Genomic DNA, 18,008 nt, shown 5'->3' with positions numbered 1-18,008 from the left:
AAAGCCTGAAGTTGTTTATGCCACAGATTTAGAGTCAGTAAAGATACAAAAGTAAAAACTGAAAAATCCTGAGTGTTAAAAAAATGCTATCAAATAGCAAAGCCTTCAATAAAATACATGCAACATAGGGAAAATAAAAAATACTTTTGCATGAAAATGAAAAATACGACAAGGGGCAATGAGATTACAACCCACTAGGCAGAGATAGAGCTTTGTTAAAAGATGCATGGGTACACAAAAAAATGTCTGAAGTTCCATCTACCTGGCAGAAAGCAAACTCATTGGATAAATCTACGAGTGGCAGCAGTTGCATGATGGAATATCATGGCATTAACATGGAAAATGAGTATAAAATTACATACGCATGGTGTGACGTATATATATGACATACTCAGAAGAGTGGTTAACTGTTGATATCACTCCTTCATGGTTGGAAAATCTTTGACCCCCGTGCCATTTTTTCAAGTTTACAAACAGAAAATAATCCAAGGGGGCTAAATCTGGCGAATAGGGTGCATGAGGTAGCAATTCAAACTTTAATTCATGAATTTTGGCCATTGCAATAATGGATTTGTGAGCTGGTGCATTGTCTTGATGAAACAAAACTTTCTTCTTAGCCAAATGCGACTGATTTTGCTTGATTTTTTTGCTCAAGCATTACAATAAGTATGCATAATACTCACCATTGATAGTTTTACCTCATTTAAAATAGTCAATGGAAGTTATCCCAAGTGCATCCCACAAAACCAACGACTGCAGATGAAAGGGTATTTGCCTTCTTTGGAGCTGGTTCTCCCTTTTGAATCTAATATTTTGAATGTTCTTTTGTCTCAGGTGTGAAGTAATGGACCCACGGTTCATCCATGGTTATGAAACAGTGCAAAAATTGTGCTTTGTTGCTGTGAAACTTTGCTAAACGCTCAATTGAAACATCTTCATGATACTGGTTTTGCTCGAGTGTGAGCACCCATCTTGCACACAGCTTTCTCCTGTCCAAATTTTCAGTTAAGATGCGATGTACGACACATTTTGAAATGCCCACTATATCTACTAGCTTGCGCACTTACAGTCGACGATCATCCAGGATCACTTTGTGGATTTTCTTCATTGTTTCTGGAGTCATCACCTCATTTGGTTGACCAATGCGATGCTCGTCTTGACAGCTCGTTTAAACTCTGCTACCCAGTATTTTACTATTGTAAACAAAGGAGCAGACTCATTCAGGTAGAATCCAGTTTGGCTATCATATTGGTTGTGCTGAGGCCTTTCAAATAAAAGTATTGTGTCGCATAATGATGACCAATTTTCTCCATTTTCACAAATTCACTGAAAACTTTCACCATTGATGGCTGCCAAACAAATACTAAACAACGTAGTGTCTTCAAACTTGAAAAATTTGCTTAATAGATTGCGTACTTTCTAATACAGTGATATTTTTCCAACAACTACCGGTATGTCTAGGTCAGGCAGGGTACTTCTGGCTTCCGCCATGTAGCCAGCAGAAATGGCTCACGAAGGTGAGGAAAAGATAATTGAAATATGTCATGCTATCTCAAAGGTCTGCTCCATAAACCATATGAAGTTATGCTATTTTTGTGGGTTAGGCGAGTGGGTGGGTGGTGGTCCATGGTTTTCTTAAGCCACACCTATGGTTAGGCATTCATTCTTTTTATTTTTTTATCAAAGATATCATATCAACAAATTCTTTCTTCCTTCCTCCATGATGATGTAATAGTCAAAACCCAGGTCTTATTTCAATATAATACCGTGAAATGATGAAGTTATCATTTCTCATTTTACAATGGATCAATCCATAAAGTCATGTCTCAAAATGACTGATTATACCTTCCTTAGCTTAAAAAATCATATATGAACACAAAAATTGAACCAATAAACAGTCAATTTAGCAATAAGTATCATGGCATCACAATTTTGTGAGTTCTATGGATATAAAAAATTTTGGTGCGCTGATTTGAAACCAGTATATTTTGAAGGCAAATCAGTCAAAATGTGTTCCCTGTTTCGTAGATTTCAAAAAGGTATTTGAATTGGGAAAAACTCATGAACATATTGCAGAAAATGGGAATAGGTTGGAGGGGTAAGAGTTAATCCGCAACATATATATGTCTCAGACTGCTCAGGTCCGAGTGGGGGACGGAGAGTTTGGGTGGACAATGTTAGGAAGATGTGCTAGGCATGGTTGCCCATTCCATTGTCACCAGTGCTGCCCAACATATGTGTCGAAGAAATGATTAAAGAAGCATGGGAAGAACTGGAGGTAGGAATGAAAGTCGGTGGGGAATTTATGAAATCAGTTAAGTTTGCTGATGACAAATCTTTAGTTTGTCAGTCAGCCAAATGGTTCCAAGGATTGCTGAGTGAATTGGAAATTTAGTGCGACAGGTATGGGATGAGAATCAATATTAAGAAAACAAAGGTAATGTGATTTTCTAGAAAGAAAAAGGCTAGGCTAAACATTAAAATAGGAGGGCAAAAACTAGAGCAGGTCGAACAGTTTATGTATCTCGGAAGTGTTTTGGACCAACACGGTCAAAGTAGTAGGGACGTATGGAGAAGAATTGCACTAGGCAAAGAGGCTTTCGCAAGGAGGAGGGAGTTGATGACAGGGACTTTGAGCAAGGATGTTAAGAAAACACCCGTGAAAACTTTGGTATGGAGCGTAGCTATGTACGGCGCGGAAACATGATCACTGAAGCAGGAGGATGGGTGTAGATTGCAGGTTTTTGAAATATGAGTGTGGAAAAGGATGGAGAAGGTCAAGTGGACAGAAAGGAAAACAAATGTGGAAGTGGGGAAGGAGAGGGAGAAATTCTAAGGAAACAGGAAAAATGGATGCAAAGCATATTTATCATCATTGAGATGTTGAAGGCTGTGATAGAGGGGAGAATGTTAGGCAAACAAGGAAAGGCAGGAGTTGGCTAGGGATGCAGGAGGGGACCAAGGAAGGAATTGCACAGAGATCAAGAGGGTCTTATAGAGTAGGAAGTTGGGTTGTGTGATCTCAGGAGGGACAAGATATTTATTTGGTAGTGTGTGTCCATCCAAAGCCTCCCTTAACAAGTAGATTATCGATAAAAGAAACTGTTTTGAAGCCATATTTATTGTTTTGATCCCTTGATATTCCAAATTAATCATATATTATTAAGGTTTTCTAAGCTGTGATGAGAAGCAGACAAATAACTGAATGAAATGCAGTTACTCTAGCTATTAGATGCTTTTTTCATGAAGTATGTTGTGTGTTCAATGCATCAGTACTAATTTAATAATGAGGGTAGGTTTTAGGCATTCAAGTTAAGTATTTGCAAGGGAATTGAGTGACATTATTTTTTAATGGACATAGTTTTTCAATGGACATCATTTCTATTTAAACTGATGGAATTAGTATAAATGTTGAAAGCAAGTGAAATTTGGATGAATGTATTCCAACTTTAGAAAGATACATTTCAATCTCTTTTCATTGTCTTTCAAAGGGATGATTCCTACTACAAATTCCTTTTATCCATTGCTGTACCAAGTATGACTTATTCATTAGCATTAAGCATTCTGAAGCCAGCAGCGTAGTCATAGTGCTTGGATAGGGAGTATTTGTTTACTAAAGCAGGATAGAAAAAGGAAAAAATAAAAACGTGAAAAATACTGACAAAGATTTTCACCATTTAATATTCGCTGCTAAATAACATACCTCTGGTGTGCAGTAAACTTCTCAGCCAAATTACTGGGAAGGCAACATTGCAGGTGTAGAAATGTGACTTTTAAGAGGCAGCCCTTTTCTTCTCAAAACATCAACAAATGCTTGCTTTGAAATCATTGCACTGAATCATTTGAAATCATTGCACTGAATTCCCTTGAGTCTTCCAAAGCTGCCATCATGACTGATGGGAAAGCCCTCACTTTATTTCTCCATGATAGAATAGATTTGTCAAGTCTCCATCTTTTGAAGGCCCTCTAAGTGCCGTCAAAGGAGGCATGAAAGGTTGATTTGGAGCATATTGATTGGAAGTGGGGAGTTGAGGATTGCGATAGAGGGGAGAACATTAGGCAAGTGAGGAGGAGGCAGGAATAGGGTATATGGATACAGAGGAGCTTGTTGCTGTGCTGGATGTTGGGTTGTGTTTTATTAGGGGAGGCAAAGAAATGTTTTGTTGGTCAATTTGTGCCCATCCAAAATCTACCTTAAATGGTAAATTAGCTAGCAATAATATCATATAAGAATACTTCAATAGTTAAACTGGCTACAGCATGTGACTGGATGTCGAGGGATACGAGCTTGAATCTTGCTCATGGTGAATAATTTTTATGCATTGAATATCATACTTTTTTGATGTTTATTAGCAGATAATTCCATCAAAGTAATATGTGGCATTTTCCACAGTTCCTTTAATTTGTAAGATTAATTTGGAGACTTAGTAGTCAGAATCCTGCTCAACGTGATCAAAATTATGTTTTATCAATTGTTACATTAGTGCAAGATAAAGGTTCAGAAATTATAAATGCACCCCTGGCATACTGAGACAAAAAACACTGGCGTGAGAGCGACCAAGACAGTAAGACAACATATTCCCAAAAGATAATTCCAGAATGAGCACGAAGTTGCTCTATTTTAGGCTTAGTCTGTTTTCAAATTTCTTCTCTAATTTCACTCCTTCCATTATATTTGTACAGTGTAGCCTCATACATGATTGACCTATTCATTTACACTCTCTTTATACATATTTTACACTTATCTTTTTATACATATGTTTACTCAAAGTGTGAATTAGTCTTTCGCATTAGAGAAACAACATCAAATTTCGTTCGGGCTAATGAGGTAGATTATCATAACTCATTATAATAATAAAATTCTATGTTGATAATAAGTACACAAACTGGTGTGCCTCTATCAGTCTTTGTCACCAGGACTTACAATACGAGGGTGGGCTGAAAAGAAATGCGCACATGCTCGAAGAGCACGTGCAAAAACAAGTGACAAGATTGAGCAGACAGTGCATTAGAGTGCAATGTTTAAGTTTCAAAATCATGCATCTATTAATGAACATATGTAGTGACCGTTAAGGCTGACACATTTCTCCCAACGTGAAACAAGTGTTATCATTCCGTCACTGGAAACTCTTCTGGCTTTTCTAGAATCCAGGACTTGACAGCTGCCTTCACCTCATTGTCCGAGGTGTAATGATAACCCGTGAAGTGTCTCTTGAGTAAAGGAAAACAATAAAGATAGCAAGGTGCAAGATCGAGGGAACAAGGAGGGTGTGGAATCGGTTCAAATTTCATATGCGTGCAAGGTGTGTGGACGAGCATTGTCATGTGGTGAGATATTTTGTGCCAGGCTGCCTTTAACAGGACCAACTTCTCCCTCGGATATTCCATTATGGTTTTTGATATGCTGGTCATATTGGATCAAATCTTCGACGAGTTTGCGATGTTAATCATCTGTGGCAGTGATGAAACGTCCGCTGTGTTTTTCATCAACAATTATGGCTTTTCCAGGCTTGAAACCACAGAATGTTACTACCCATCGATTTCCAGTGGACCTATCAAAAGCTTTGTCTCCATAAAGAGCCTTTAAACAACAATGAATCTCGGGAGTGACTTTCAGCAGTAAAAAATTCAATAACAGTACACTGTTTAACTAGTGCTGGCATAGCACTAGAACACGTCTCCATACTTCCGCTTCCTGAAATACACTGGATGAATGAAACGACCTCAAACCTGTGCATTGAGGTGGAATGTTACTTCCACATGCCACCAGGAGTGCTTCTGAAGGTCATTTTGTTTGTGGTCTACCAGCATGTGTGCATTAGTTTTCAGCTTACTCTCTTACGAGCTGAAACGCAAGTGTTTCACAATTGATCACTTGTTCGTTGGCCATCTACACCCAGCTGATTTGGTGCGACTAATGAGAGCGATTTGACGGGAATAATTCAAAATGCATGTCTAGTGATCTGCATGCAAGCCAGGTTTGAGTTTCATATGTAAGCAGTGTTTGAACTGACATTTATGGTTAAGGCTCAGCTATTCTACTTAGCTTTTAGTTGATCGACCCTCCTGTTTGATGAATTCTGAACTTATTCAGTTGCACATAACTTTTATCGAAAAATAGTATAATTTTAGCTTAGTCAAGGATGCAATCAATGGTTAGTCATACAGTACACCTGATGTCTTGGAAGGATGGTTCCTCAATTCATGTAACTTAGAATCTATATAAGCAACAGAACTGAGTGTACCAAGATAGATTTTAAAATGGATCTTGGTCACTGATTTGATGATAAGAGATTTATTGAGTCTATTAAGTATTTCATTTACAATCAATCATCTCTAATTGTTTCATTCATAACAAATATATTTCCGTAATGGAAGCTTATTTTAGGATATTCTTCTACGTAATTCTTAAATACTGTTTCCTGAAAATAGTGTACCTCCAAGTAGGTAAATAGCATCCATATGTTTGTGTTGGTTTTGTGTTTCAAATGTCTGTCACTATGGGATACCATAGCCACAATATTTCTCTTACTAGTAAGCTTATTCTTCAATCACTATCCTTGTTAACATTCATAGCAGCGGCATGCCTACTGATGAATTGAACATGATTTTACTCAATGTTTCCATCTGATTGTCCATCATACTAGCAAAGTCAATTGAGAATAGCTGGGAATAGATGCAATGGGAATCTTAATATTGAAAACCTCCTAATGAAAATAGATTTGGAACATGATTTCATGGATTAGAATCACTTGTCAAACTGTTATTAAAATTCAGATTTTCTGAAGATATCCATCCATTTAAAGTGAAAAATTTTAATGTAGCTAAGATTTTATAATAAAATGAAAGGATAAATTTTGGGAATATTAAGTTTTTTGTTTTAGACAACTACTGACTTGATGCTTTTTATTATATGAGGTCTATTTAAAAGGCTCCCAATTTTTTTAATATCGCACCTTCAATAATTTTGTTGATTTATCAAGGCCATTAATGTGAAAGGAATGGTGGAGTGAAGCAAAAATTCAGATACATGGAAATGAACTCTTTGAAGGAGCACCGTTGTTAATGTGAAATTTTGCGTGAGACTATGTAATCAACTCAAAAGTTTCCGTTAAAGATTTGTAAAGGCTTATGGTGAGGATACTACAAAATGTACTTCATGTTATGAGGGGTGTACCGGTTAAAAAAGGGTCCGCAATCAGTGGAAGATGATGAGTGTTCTGGAAGACAATCAACGTCGACTGATGACCTCCACTTCAAGCAAGTGATGGTCTCGTTTTTGCAAATCAACATTTGACTCGCAGGAAACTTGAAGAAGAGTGTGGCAGAGAGCCATGAAATCCTGATTAAAAAGTTGAGCATGCAGCCAAATTTGTGCCTCACCAGAAACAACATCTAGTTTAAGTCTTTCAGGCACTGTTTGATCAAGCTGAAGAGAAAGAAAGCTTGTTGTCCAGGGTGTATGGATATGATGTCAAAACAGAAGTGCAATCTTCACAATGATTGGTGAAACAAAAAAGCTCAACAAGCTCGCTCGAATGTCAAGGTGATGCTGTTTTTTCGATGCGAAGGGGGTTGATCAGACAGATCACACAGTCAGATCTAAAAAGTCAGTCAGATCACCTAAAGATCAGACAGTCAACACGGAGGACTGCCTGGAGTTACGAAATGCCCAAGAGAGAGAATTAGGTGAAAACGACCCGAACTTCGGAGGAATGGTGAATGGTTTGTTTACCATGACAATGTGCTGGCTCATTCCTCTCTCAGAACTCTCGAGTTTTCAGCCAAAAACAAGACCACATTGCTTCCTCACCCATCCTACTCACCCAAAGAGCCACGTGTGACTCTCTCCTGCTCCCTAAACTAAAAACTCTGCTCAAAGAAAAAAGATATGCCACCATTCAAAAGATAGAGAAAATTTTGACAGAGAAGCTTATGAGCATTCCAAAAAAAGCATGCCAGGACTCTTTCAAAAAGTGGAAACATCATTGGCATGAGTAAATGTGCTGGGGAGGAGACTGCTGTGAAGGGGACCGTGACCAATAATTTGTTAGTGAAGTATTTTTCTGTAAGGAAAAAGTGCAAGGAATTTTCGAACAGACCTTGTAAAAAGCTGTTAGAGACTCCATTTATGAGGGTATATGAAAAGTTCTCGGCCTGTCGATGATTTTATTTTTCTGAATAATCTCCCTTGACTTCAACAGACTTGGTCCAGCATTTCTCTATCATTTGTATTCCTTCCCAGAAGTGATAGTGTGGAAGGCTGTGAAAATGTCCATCTACAGCCCCCTCAACTTCTTCATTGGACACAAAGTGCTTCCCAAAGACAAATTTCTTCAAGTTTGGGAGCAGATTGAAGTCTGAGGGTGTTAAATCAGGAGAATAGGGGGACGGCTGAGCAAATAGTACCCCAAATCCCGCAGTTTTGCCATCGCCAAAGCACCTTTGTGAGCAGGTGACAGCAGGGTGTCCTGGTACAAGATGATTTTCTTCTTCTATACTTCTTCTTGTGAATTTTGGCATCCAGCTGGTCAAGAAAGTTGAAGTACTATTGGCCTGTAATTTTTCTGCCTTTGTCAAGGTAATCAATTAACAGGATCCCTTTCGTATCCCAAAATACCCTGGCCATGACCTTTCCGGCAGGTGCAATCGACTTTGCTTTCTTTGGCGCTTAACCACCGGCTTCCACCCACTGCTTCGACTGCTGTTTTGTTTCTGGCATGTAGTGGTGGACCCATGTCTCATTCATACTGACAAATCGCTGCACAAAATCGTTCGTTTTTCTCTTGAGTTGGTCCAAACATTTCTGTGAAATTCGTTTTGATGTTTGCTTTTGATTGGCATTCAGCAATTGTGGCACCTACTATGTGCCTAGCTTTCGCATCAATAATTCTTAATGCAAGATGTTTTGCATCCTTTCCTCTGATGTCCCCAAAGCTATCTCAAGCACCTTCACTCCTATTGTCCAACATGACATCGTGCACCTTTTTGATGGTTCAGGTGTGGTTTTGGTTTTTAGTTGTCCTTCACATGGGTCATCTTCTTGGGATATGCGGCCATGTTTAAATTCAGAGCAGAGGAGCAGAGTCCCTGTACACTTTTGCCAACTTCGGTTGAGTTTACTTCAGGGTTAATCCATCCAAAATGAAAAATTTTTAACCCCAATATTTTCAAATTTTCCATTTCAAAGAAAAACACAAAAGACGTCTACTGTGACAATACAAGTGAACAAACTACTTGAGAGAAAAAGTTGAAACTTATCTTATGAACTAATGGCACTTATACACGGGCAGAAATCATAAATATTTGCTGATTGGAATGCCATCTCTGTGTCAGGCTGAAAATTCATCACTTTATCCTTGTGCTTCATCCTGGCAAATGTTGCTGAATCCATTCTCATGCTAAAACTTGTTTGAAATTCTTCAATATGCCAATTATCTTTTTATTATCTGACCAAACTACGATTTTTAACCGCTGGAAAAAGGTATTCAATAGAGGGAGATTTTAGTCTCTAGAGAAAAAGAATAGATGATATTTAGTGTGAGAGATCAATTGAGCTGGGTCACTCAGTATGAACAATAGTCACTGAAATCTTTTTACCTTGTGACATCAGTTATAGTGCATGAAGAGGAATGACAGTAGTTGTCATTTTGCTCCCTCCCACCTTGTCATTTAATTTGGGCAAATATGCAAAACTGCTCATACATCAACATGAGTCTAAGGATTTTGAGAATTTTTTACGAATCACATGACTTAAGCTATTGATTAAAAATGAATAAGCACCTCTCTTCCTTTATTTGCCATTTTACTGAAGCATTTTCAATTTCAGCTCAACCACTTCAAAATTAACTCTTGTGAGCTTTTGTTAATAAATTTGAATTTGGAATCTGCATTATTCAATTTACCAAAAGGTTAAGTGGTTGACTAGTGTTTTCCATTTCACTGTGGATTTCTGCTTATTGCATTTGTTTATGAATGTGACCTCCCATCTCTACAGGGCCTCTTGACCCTTTGACCACAAGGGAAGTCAACTTTTGCAAAGTACACTGAAAGCTGGTTCTATTAAGATCTAAAGTAATAGTAATTCAAATAGGAATAGTAAAGAAGCCATTAAATATCCATCTTGGCATAAAAAGCAGTCTACCCAAATTCCCTGAAACCAGTTTTAATGTTTGCTATTTTAGACAATATTATTCTATAAATCCTGAGAAATATCGAAGCACATTTCTGGATAATTTTGCAGTTGTAGACTGCTATAGTTTTCTTAGGCTTTTAAAATATTTTCAGAAAAGTTATTATGACGGTGGAAGGAATCTTACCTGAGTTTTTTCAAATTGTTATTTCATCAAAAAAGTCATTTCTTCGGGGGAGACCGACTGGGAAAATTGCATATCAAATTAACTTAAATAATTGTTGAGACAACCAATTGAAATGTTGATTTATATGTAGCAAAAAATATTTTTTAAGTTTTATAAATGGCATGTAAAATTTTCTCATGTAAAATTGAGGTGAAGCAATTTTGTCCAACTGTTCAAGGTACTCTTTGGTCTTAATTTTTTTCAAATACATGCCCAACAGTTAATTTATTATTCACTGTCCCATATAAAAATAATTAGTTCATAAGGTTGTATGTGAGGTGACATCACAATAACTAAGGGATGCATTTAAGTTGCGTATCAGTACGAAGAAATGTTGTGTGGTTTGCTAAATTAAATTTCGCTTTGATTGCAATCAGACTGGTTTAAAATCAATAGACTAGCAAGTACAGAATATTGGTTGGTATTCTAAGTAATGTTTAGCCTCGATCACAGAATTGCTGTTCTATTCCCAATTAGGTATTCTTTGCAATTAAAATTTTTCTTTTTGTTCATGATTTTTCAATGCCATCAAAGTTTAATATTGTGTACTAGACCATTAGGAGGAAGGACAGGAAGTAACTTCATGTAATGTTGTTGGAGAAAACCTTCAAGTTACTCAGTGAAATAAACAGAGAGAGTTGATGTACAATGTTATTATGTATGCATCACTAAATGCATCATTGGAAATACTTCCTGCAAGATTTCACTGATCTATCGTGTCGTAATTATGAGAATGTGAAATCTAAACCCTGTGAAAAATTTAAAATGTAAAATTTCCAAATATTTTGGTGCATAGAATCTATCGTATAGTTATAATTTCTATAAGAGCTGATGAATTTTGAGTGCGTAGTTATTTCCCTTAGAAACACTAGTCTTTACATAACTTATTTACATAGTCATAACTTTTTTCAAAGAGCTTTTGCTTTTGTTATCATTTAATGAATTATATTTTTTTAATCTAGGGCCAATGAAGTGGGAGTTCCAAAAAGTATGTTATGCATTGCTATTGATTTGCTAAATACTTTAGTTTGTTAAATTAGATAATTGTGTTTGTTTGTTTAATGTATCTTGCAACAGCATGTTTGTGCCCAAGCTGTGTGCTTTCACTTATCAAAGAAAGTGTTCTTCTTTCTTAGGCTTGTTCATGAATATTTCCAACTCTAGGTCTTAGGTGCTAATTGTGATTGCATTGTTCTTTTTGTGAAGCAAAATGAGGTAGCTTATAAACATGATTTAAACAATTCAAATGAAGTTATGACTTTTACTGTAACCCCGGAATGTTCATGCCTGAGTGTTTTCAGCTAATTATCATTGTTAACCTTTGTTAAAATCAATTGTTTTCTATTTTGAAGATAAGGGTTCTGGAAAAGGTAGACATCCAAAAATGTCATATTTGAGATATGCAATATTTTACTATGTAGATAATTCTCCTGGGTAGTCCAAGAAATAATGCCCACAAATTGTATTGTATGCCTGTGGAATTAGATATTTTATATCCAGGTCTTTCTTTTACGAGGTTTTGGCTAAGAAAAGCAAAAAGAAGTCTTTCAAGGGTCCTTATTTTCATCATATTTAAATGTTATACTTAATTGAGCATTAAGTATTTCCCATTTTGCATTTGTTATTGTTTTGAATCATGCCAATCGATTACTGTCTGTTGGTTGCTGATATATGTAACAGATGACACTTCTGGATTTTACCATCCCCAAATTAGGGATTGTGAATACTTTGGTAATTTACACTTCTGTTAAGTAGCTAAGGGTTGTTTTTAAAAGGCTTAATTTTTAAAGAAAATTGGATTTTGTAATATGAAGTGCTGTATTCCAACTCTGCCCAGTGTCTTTTTTTTAATTTGGGGCAATCTAAGGGAAATAGTGTTAATAGACTCATGGAAAATAAATAATAGTAATTAAACTATTCACTCTGCCTTTTCTAATTTCACTTTTTCTGTTTTATAGCTCTCTTTGAGCTACACAGCCTGTTATTAATATTTTAGAAATTGTCTTCTGTGAATGTACATTTTCAGTATTGCCGTTAATAAGTAATCCGCCTCTGTCATTCATTTTGCTCTGTGAACTGTTATTAACATAACTGATGAATTTATCCCAGTTATGGTTCCTGTAATAATGATATCATATGGTGATTTAATTTTCATATTTGAAATGTTATTCCTTGAAATGAAATAAAACTTATTTCAAACGGAACCGTCTGTTTTATATGCATTTGCATGCTCTCAAAAATCCCTTGATTGAAGTATCCCGAACAACTAAATCTAATTACCTTTTTACAGAAGCCTTGCTTTGTGAAGTCTGCACATTTTAAAAAATCTGATTAATATCATTGTCAGAAATTTACTCTCAGTTAAAGCATGTGACTGCTATTGCCATTTTCTTTCCAATCAATTCATTATTCAATATTTTCATTATTCAAACATCATTACTCAATAGGCTGTTTCACAAACAAGCTATCAATCTCTTTTGTAATATATTGTTAATAGCCTTGTCTTTTTTGGAATATAATGCTAGAAGCTTTGTCTATAGGCATCATCTATTTACCCATATTGTATTAAGACATTAGTATTTTCATCCAATTGTTGTATAATGCTTAGTAGTAACGATTTGTTTAATATATTAAATTCATTTTTATATTATTATTAAGGGAAGGAAAATATTGTGAAAATTATAATCCTTAACTCTCTTTGATATAGATTTAAAAATTTAAATATTCTTTTTTAGTTTACCTTATGTACGATTTAGTTTACTTCTAGGGAAGATATTTCAATGCAGTACAGGCAGTCTTGAGATTTTATGTTTATGGAGTCATGGTGCTGCAAAAACGCTGCCAATGACATCACTGTCATGGTTCTAGAGAGTTAGCTCTGAACATGATGTAATTCATCTGTTTCAATTAATACAGTATATTTTAAAAGTTAATTTTCATAGTATGAGAAATGCCTGGTAATTCATCCATTTATTTTGGCAGTACACACTTCTAATCACTAACCTTATTTTCTTTTTGCATTCAATGCATAAGTTTATTTTAATTACATTTTTTTGCTAACATTTTCTTATGGATGGATTCCTTTTGTATTTTAATGGGTTTTTGGCTGCATTCATTTATTTAATTCTATTGTTTGTTTTCGTTTGAATAGATCATTTGTTGAATTTGTAGTGACTTTAATGGGCATAGAATAGATTGTAAAAATTCCCAAGTATGACTGATTTTAGTGTATGTTTGGCATACTCTTCCAATTACCTTGCAGTGCTCCTGGACTGTCCCCAAGTTCTTATTGCTGAGGAGGAGAAGATCATTGTTGAGGGACCTTGTGATAATGGCATCGTTGAAGAAAGGTGAGTCTCGTTTAATGATCAGTATATGTAGGTGTGATTTTTACATTTTTACCGTGATTTGGCAATAGAAAATCCTGATTATGTCACTCAACTAAAAGAAGAAATATGTCATGTGTATTTCCTCATTTAAATGATACGAGGGATCAGGATGGTACAGTGGCTAACATACTTGCTTGCCATCCAGAAGGTTCAAATCCCGGTGGCAGCAGATATTGTTCAGTTGCATCCCGATCCCTACTTGATGTGCTCTGTGGAGGGCACTTTGAGTGAGTCCACTGTCCGTCAGATGGGACGTTAAGCTGCAGACCTCTTGGTGCCTTTCGTCAAGAGTAGGCTAATATGGATGCCGGGTCTCTTTCTCCACCCTTCATCCTTTCCTGTCCTTCCCTAATGACGCAAATGACCTTAGCTGCCGGTCGCCTTCCATAAAAACTACTGCTACTTAAAAGAGATGTAGCTTGAAATACCCTTAGGTTAGAACCATTGGTTCCTTGAGTGACAAGAGAGAAACCAATAATCAGCTATAATTAATTACTAAATGCAAGAAAGAAGAAAAAAGTTAAGATTACAAAGCTAGAAATTTAATAAGATTTATTTAAATGCAACAATTTCAGAGCGTAAAAATCATTCGCCTTGACTGGGACTCGAACCCAGATCCCTCAATATCCGGTCGAGTGCTTTAGCCACTTAAAGTACCGAGGCGTCCTCTTAAACTCTGAAATTTTTGGGGCTTTTAAAGGAACTAGATGTTGTGACGAAATACCGTACATACAATGTCACAGGCATTCGTAGTCGTGCGCGAGGCGCCACAGTCCACGAGGTTAAAGCCCACTTTAAACACTTATGGTGTTAATACTTAGACAAATTCCAAAGAAACTGCGGGAGATGCCGCAACAGTAACTTTTAACGGAGTCATCCGCTAATGTGCATTTCAATGCAACAATTTCAGGGCGTAAAAATCAGTCGCCTTGACTGGGACTCGAACCCAGATCCCATATCCATGGAAATAAAATATTACTAATATGGTCATTAAATTAGTGCAAGAATACACCCATGTGTCTTTGCTATGGTAACTAATCCAGATCAGATATAATAAGGATAAATATTCCTTGCCAACACTTCTCCTGTATGAGGTTGATTCAAAGAATATGATGTATATAATGTTAAATATGGTGAATCACCTTCATCTTTTTTTTTCTAATGTGGAATGAAGCAACTTGGAGGGTGAATTTAATTTGTAGTAAATAAATTGCATGTAGTCTGCTCTTGTAGACTTTGCACTCCATTGAAGGCTCACGGAGTTTCTGAATGTTAAACAAGTAGTGATTTCATTTTCAAATTGCCACTTGTATTGGTGCAAAAGGAAAGCTTTCGGTAGTCTTTTATTGGCCTGTGGACTGGCGATTGGGTGTTGTTATACTATAGGTTTGCTTTGGCATCTCTTTCCAGACGAGATCCATTTCGTCACAATTAAAAACCTGCTGTGACAGGTAACCATGGGAATCTTGGGCCTGCACTTGCTGCTTTGATGTGGCTCACAGTGATGTGGATGCCGTTTCTTTATTTAACTCTGGAATAACTCACGGTATCCCTTAAATACTCCTTCCATTGTTGATGATTTTGGCATCTTTGTAACTAGGTTGGCAGAAATTACATTTGCCTTCTCGCAAATAGTATTCTCATTAATAGTGTTGCATTGTAATTGCTTTTTGTTTATCCATTTGAGAACCAAAACTTTCAGCATTGTTGAAAATACGTAACCATTTCCAATAACTCCCTTTTGAAGCATCTTTCTCCATAATCGTGTCCTTGTTCTTGAGGATAATGCAGCTTGCTGATGTTTGTAGACCAATTGTATGTGAATGAGATATCAGCCACACTCAAGCCATATCCTCTCGCTTTGCAATGATTTTACTTTTCATTGCAACTGTTATATAATGTTCTGATAAGACTGTCTTCTTGCAGCTTTACTGCCGTAATATTTTTGCAAGGTATTTTTTAAAATGTCTCCAAAGATAAAAAGCATGAAAGCAGTCATAAGAAAATAAAAATAATGGTAGAAATGAAAAGTAAAATCACCAATAATTGAGAGCAAGGTGTTGGGCGTGGCTGATCTATCATGTACATACAGTTGTTCTGCATCAGCGATTTGCATTTTCTTCAAGAACAAGGACAATTTTAAGGAGATAGATTCTGCTGTAATCAGGTAAGGCACAAATTTGATGGCGGCTTGATGCATCCTCAGTTTTTCAGTCAGGATTTCATGTCACGAACCAATGAAGATGCAATTTCCCTTGAGTCAAATATCGATTTGCAAGAACAAGATCATTCACTTTGAATGTTCCTGATGATTCCTTAATTATATGTACAGATTTTCCTTTTCTTACTAACTGATATTTCTTTCACCTTTTCTGACCTCTCCACCCTCTTCTTAATGATCCTGAGAACCACTTTATGTGTGCAAAATCAAGCTTATTGTTTTCTAGTTATTCCATAATGCTTCTTTTGCTCTATTTGTTTACCACCTCACTTTGTAATTAAACTCTTTATACTTCCTTCTCCCTAACTCTGTGTTTATATTCTTCCATTTCCTTCTGTCTATATTTCAAATCATCTCATCCGTAATCCATGGTCTGTCTCTTTGTCATTTTCTATTTGCAGTTCCTAACGGTTTGTTTGCGACTTCCGATATCCCTTTTTTAACATATTCCTATTTTTCCTCTATAGTACCCAGCTCCCTTTCCATCCTTCATGACTTTCTATACCTGCCTGTTGATACTTTTCCTTTTTCAGTCCAGTTAATGCTTCTAAATTCCATTTCCTAACCCACCTGCCGGCCTCATCATTTTGAATCAGACGCTACAATTCATAATTACTAAATTGTTATCAGTCTGGCTCCTCAGAAACCATAAGCATTGATCACGCTGTTCCTAACTCTGGGCATAACTCAATATAGTCTAACTGGTATCTTCATAAATTCCAGGGTCTTTTCCGTATACCAATGCCTCTTATGGTGCCTAAATCATGTATTCATTGTAACTAACCCTTGTCTCCTGTAGAACTCTATATCCTTTCTCCCTGTGATCCTTAATCTTGATTCATAAACCAAAGTCTCTCACCACAGTACCCTTTATTCCATCAAAATGCCAAAATTTCCAAGTCTAGAAATCAACTAGCAGGAAGGGGTGCATATTTGGGAGCAGGTAAAAATACTTTTTGAAAGAAAGTTATCATGATAATTAAATGAAGAATACAATGTATCTTTCCACTGTCCTTTGGACATGTCCAAAGGACAGTGGACATTCCATTAACATGAATTTCCACAAAGTTGAGCCGGGAACAATTGAAAGTTTTAATGCTTAGTAGAAGTTCCTACAAAGTCTGTGTAATATTTTGTATGGCGTTCTTAAATCTACTCTTAACTGAAAGAGACTATCTGTGGTGTGAAATAAAATAGTGCTTCATAAGAAAATGATTGCTGTACTTGCATGGTTCCTTGTGTCTTTTGGTGGCTGATGAAGGAGCTTGGTGGACACGGTGTATGCTTTGAAGGAGGATATCCAGGATTTGACCTCGAAAGTGACCATCCTGGGAGATCGCCTTGATGAAGAGGGGAGGGCTAGGAGGGCACTGGCTGCTCTGGTTCAGGCACACATCGTGACCCCTTCACCACTCTCAGCGACCCCCTTCTCCTTCCCGATGCGACCCCAGGAGGAGTGAATGGAAGTACCGCAATCACCTGCTGAAAATCTTGCCTCTTTTGCAACACTCTGACTTGCTTTTTGACTTAGAAGTGATGTCTTGCCTTATCCTTGATGAATTTTCCTGTGGGAAGTCAGGGATTTTGTGTGCCTTTGCTATAAATGGAAAAGTTGTTTAAGTGATTTAAAGTGACTTTGTTATTGCTGGCCTATGTCCTTAATCTAGGTTGTCAATTGTTTTCATGTCAGTATTACAAAGTTATTGTTTTAAGCAAGTAGCATTATGATTGAGCTGAAATGCTTAACTCATAATTGCAGGGTAAATCATGCATAGTTTCAGTAATTTTGAAATTAAACTATCACATATGCTTGAAGGTTGGCGAGGCAAAAGAAATAATGTTTGTCACCACATGATGGAAAATCCTTAGTAATATTGAAATCTATCTTGGAATATTTCCTGAATATGTCTGTAAGCATGTCAGATGTAGTTTTATCATAATGACCGTCCAAGAGAAAGTATTTGTATTTTTGTGGATCTTTTTAGGTGAATTCTGAGTGATATGTTGTATATTTCTTGTTATAGTGCTAATTGTTCCTAT

The 18,008-nt window shown here is 36.5% G+C and overlaps 1 protein-coding gene across 1 annotated transcript in view; it reads left to right on the top strand.

The window, feature by feature from the left end:
- LOC139699002 (rho guanine nucleotide exchange factor 7-like) overlaps positions 1 to 18,008 on the top strand; it is a 116,968-nt gene that overhangs the window by 98,777 nt on the left and 183 nt on the right. The window contains exons 12-13 of the mRNA XM_071597997.1: positions 13,621 to 13,708; positions 17,230 to 18,008. The exon at positions 17,230 to 18,008 is cut by the window's right edge and continues 183 nt beyond it. Of these exons, the coding sequence (XP_071454098.1) occupies positions 13,621 to 13,708; positions 17,230 to 17,428 (287 nt within the window). The 3' untranslated portion in view covers positions 17,429 to 18,008. The remainder of the gene's footprint in view (positions 1 to 13,620; positions 13,709 to 17,229) is intronic.

This window comes from Hetaerina americana, unplaced genomic scaffold (assembly GCF_022747635.1).
Source record: "Hetaerina americana unplaced genomic scaffold, ioHetAmer1.1.p SCAF_9, whole genome shotgun sequence".
In the NCBI taxonomy this organism is placed as follows: domain Eukaryota; kingdom Metazoa; phylum Arthropoda; class Insecta; order Odonata; family Calopterygidae; genus Hetaerina; species Hetaerina americana.
Note: the sequence above shows the minus strand (reverse complement) of the source record. Positions and strands in the feature narration are given on the sequence as shown.